A 3,036-nucleotide genomic window follows, 5' to 3' on the forward strand; every position below is an offset into this window, starting at 1 on the left:
AGACTCGACGGTTGGGTCGAGGGATAGTTCCAGTTTTCTGTTTAGGTAGGAGAAGATGGGTATGAGTGATTCGAGTGCTTTGTCAAGGTCGGTGGAGGACAGAAGGTCGCTGAGCGGAAAGCCCCCCATTAATTGGTTGTACTTGTGGACTATTATTGTCCATCAGCTTCGTATACCCCAAAGAAAAAGAAGACGAGACCCACCGATTCAAGCCGGTATCAGCATCAAAAACAACAGTCGCATGGAACCTCTTTGCATTCTCGCGCTCGGCGAGGTGGTATGAGAGACCGAGGTGGAATAAGAGGAAAAGGGAAGGGATGACGACAATTGGAGATCTACAACTCGCATGCCTGTTCCAAAAGAAATCATAATGGTGTGCTCCTTTGAGATCGGAGGTTGGAGAAGGGAGTGTGGCCGAAGGTGAAGCGAAAGGGCGAATGAATGAGTTGCCGACGTGGATGCAGAACAACGACGTTGTTTGAGGGATGGTGAATGATGGGCTCATCTATCGCCGTGTCAATGTTTTGGAAACCGAAGACGCCAATCGGGAGATGCGTGTCAGTTGATAACATGCACAGAATAGCCGTCCGTTGGCCATCCCATACATGTGGTCGGATATACCTGGAACGAGCACGAGTCAGTCAAGGAAGAAGCTCTTGGATCGACAGCACATAGTATGCACCTCTCAGGATTGGGTATCTATGCGATATCAATACTTGAATGAGCGAAAACTCAAAGGAAGGAGAAAAGGCGCACATCCTTATTTCCTGTCCGTTTTTGCGTCTATAGTGGCCTCCCCTTCAGCCAAGGCATACTAACCACCAAGCGAAAGTACCTTCAATCTCTCGAGGACGTCGTGGATGAACGCAACTCTATCTGCTCTTTCACTTCCTTGAGATACATGGCGGAAATAGAAGCTTTGCTTGAAAAGTTTCTAAATTCCTGGGTGTCGATTCTTCCGGTGACATGTCCACTGGCTGGAGTGTAGAGTCAAGAGCGTTGATGAAAGTTGGGTGAAAGAATCTAAGAGATAAATAAAGAACGGTCACAAGCAATTATGTAATAATCTCCGACCCTGCTATCGCCATTTCGATAACGGCGCAACGTTGCATTCATGACCCCATTCCCGCATCCTCAGGACCAAAGCAAACACCCACGCACACATTGCGACATGTTTGAAGGTGAATGGGCTGTTGGCTGCCCCATCCGTGTTCAAACAGAGAGGTTCGCTCGCAGATCCGAAAGGCGTTCCTTGACCATAGGCACCAGCACCGAACAACTTCCGTGTACTAACAGAAAGGCACTTGCAAGGGGTAGCTGAACCATGTCAACCGCGCCGTACATCTGGAAGGGGACCGGAAGTGGCTGAGGGACGTCTTGGACGGTATGGAGAGCATCCGAGGGTTAAATTTCACGAGGGCATGCCAAAGGATGTGAAGGTACGGAGTACAATTGGTGTTGACCTAGCGCGCGGCTCAGTTTGCGAGGGATTTTTTCGATAAAGATTAGTATGGTTGAGGAGGCGAATGTGGAGGATCCCGAGGTGCCCATGCCTAATATTATAATAGCGACGACGATATCCGGGATGCGTCGCATGTTTTCATAGGCTCTGTTCTGCATACTTTGTTGAATTCTCTGGTCTGTTCAAATCCGAAAATATGCCGATGATAATCTAATCCACATAGCACAAGTGCTTGCATTTGCGCCTTGCTGTCACCGTTCCAAGCGCCGAGCAATATCCCGATGAAGGGCTTAAGCATAACCTAGCAATAACCGAACAAACAATCTGGTCACAATGAGGGCTGAAGCATAACCTAGCATAACCGAACCAACAATCTGGTCACGATGAAGGGCTGAAGCTCTGAAGCGCTGAAACATATAACCTAGCATAACCAAACCAACAATCTGGTCACGATGAAGGGCTGAAGCTCTGAAGCGCTGAAACATATAACCTAGCATAACCAAACCAACAATCTGGTCAAGATGAAGGGCTGAAGCTCTGAAGCGCTGAAACATATAACCTAGCATAACCGATCCAACAATCTGGTCACGATGAAGCGCTGAAGCATATAACCTAGCATAACCGAACCAACAATCTGGTCACGATGATTCGGATGAAGGGCTGAAGCATAACCTAGCATAACCGAACCTACAATCTGGTCACGATGAAGGGCTTAAGCTTGAAGGGCTGAAGCATATAACATAGCATAACCGAACCTACAATCTGGTCACGACGAAGCAACAATAGGGCTCACTGCGGCTGAGCACAGCACCACAAGCCTGTTTTGGTCGTACAAGCAACAAAACATGTGCGATTGTAGATCAGCTAAGAGAACAGCATCTGAGGTTGGCCCGACATGCATAGTACAACACGTTCACCAAAAAATACCAAAACTTCAGGGAGTTTACAAAACTACATTGAGCGGACTCCTACGAATTTTGTAGGCTGGAAGTTGTAACGTTGAAGCTACACAACCAAAATGTCAAATAACGTCAATATCCCAGGCCAATCCGATGTCACCTTTCAAGGTACGGTTTGTATTGGCCCCGCACTATACATTTCATATTGGCCCCGCACTTGACGAAGTATTTCCGCTACCCGGATTTAATAATACTAGGGTGGGCGCTTGCTTGCCGTAAAAACCAGAGAGTGAAAGACTCGCTGAAAAGGAGGCTGCTCCAAAGCTTTCTCCCCCCATCCTACTGAATGTCCCTTCAAGAGTATCACCGAGCGATCCTCTCAGCAGCGTGGATGGTCATTCTATCCCTCATCCCGCAGGACCTAGTGAGGGCTGGAGCCATCCTCCTCGGTTTTCTCATATGCGTGCACGCCATGCGCCCACGAACCCTCATGAAAACACTTCAACTTCGACTCTCATCGATGGAGGAAAAATTACATGACGCCGTCGATAGTGGAATTATGCGTCAATCGGATACAAGTTTCACTAATCAATTCACGAGGGACATAGGAAGGTGGGTCGCTGGCGTTGTTTCCTGAAATGCCGTGCCTACTGTGTCCACAATATACGCCCTTCA

The 3,036-nt window shown here is 48.1% G+C and overlaps 1 protein-coding gene across 1 annotated transcript; it reads right to left on the bottom strand.

Annotated features, from left to right (window-relative positions):
- Positions 1–365: 365 nt before the first annotated feature.
- Positions 366–2,363, bottom strand: LACBIDRAFT_329644 (uncharacterized protein; the record flags this gene model as incomplete). Its single annotated transcript, XM_001883790.1, has 7 exons — positions 366–621; positions 889–1,023; positions 1,295–1,344; positions 1,623–1,763; positions 1,825–2,074; positions 2,154–2,188; positions 2,256–2,363. 7 exons carry the CDS (start codon positions 2,361–2,363, stop codon positions 366–368), a joined length of 975 nt encoding a protein of 324 aa, XP_001883825.1.
- Between the last annotated feature and the right edge of the window lie 673 nt (positions 2,364–3,036).

This window comes from Laccaria bicolor, genomic scaffold (assembly GCF_000143565.1).
Source record: "Laccaria bicolor S238N-H82 LACBIscaffold_22 genomic scaffold, whole genome shotgun sequence".
In the NCBI taxonomy this organism is placed as follows: Eukaryota; Fungi; Basidiomycota; class Agaricomycetes; order Agaricales; family Hydnangiaceae; genus Laccaria; species Laccaria bicolor.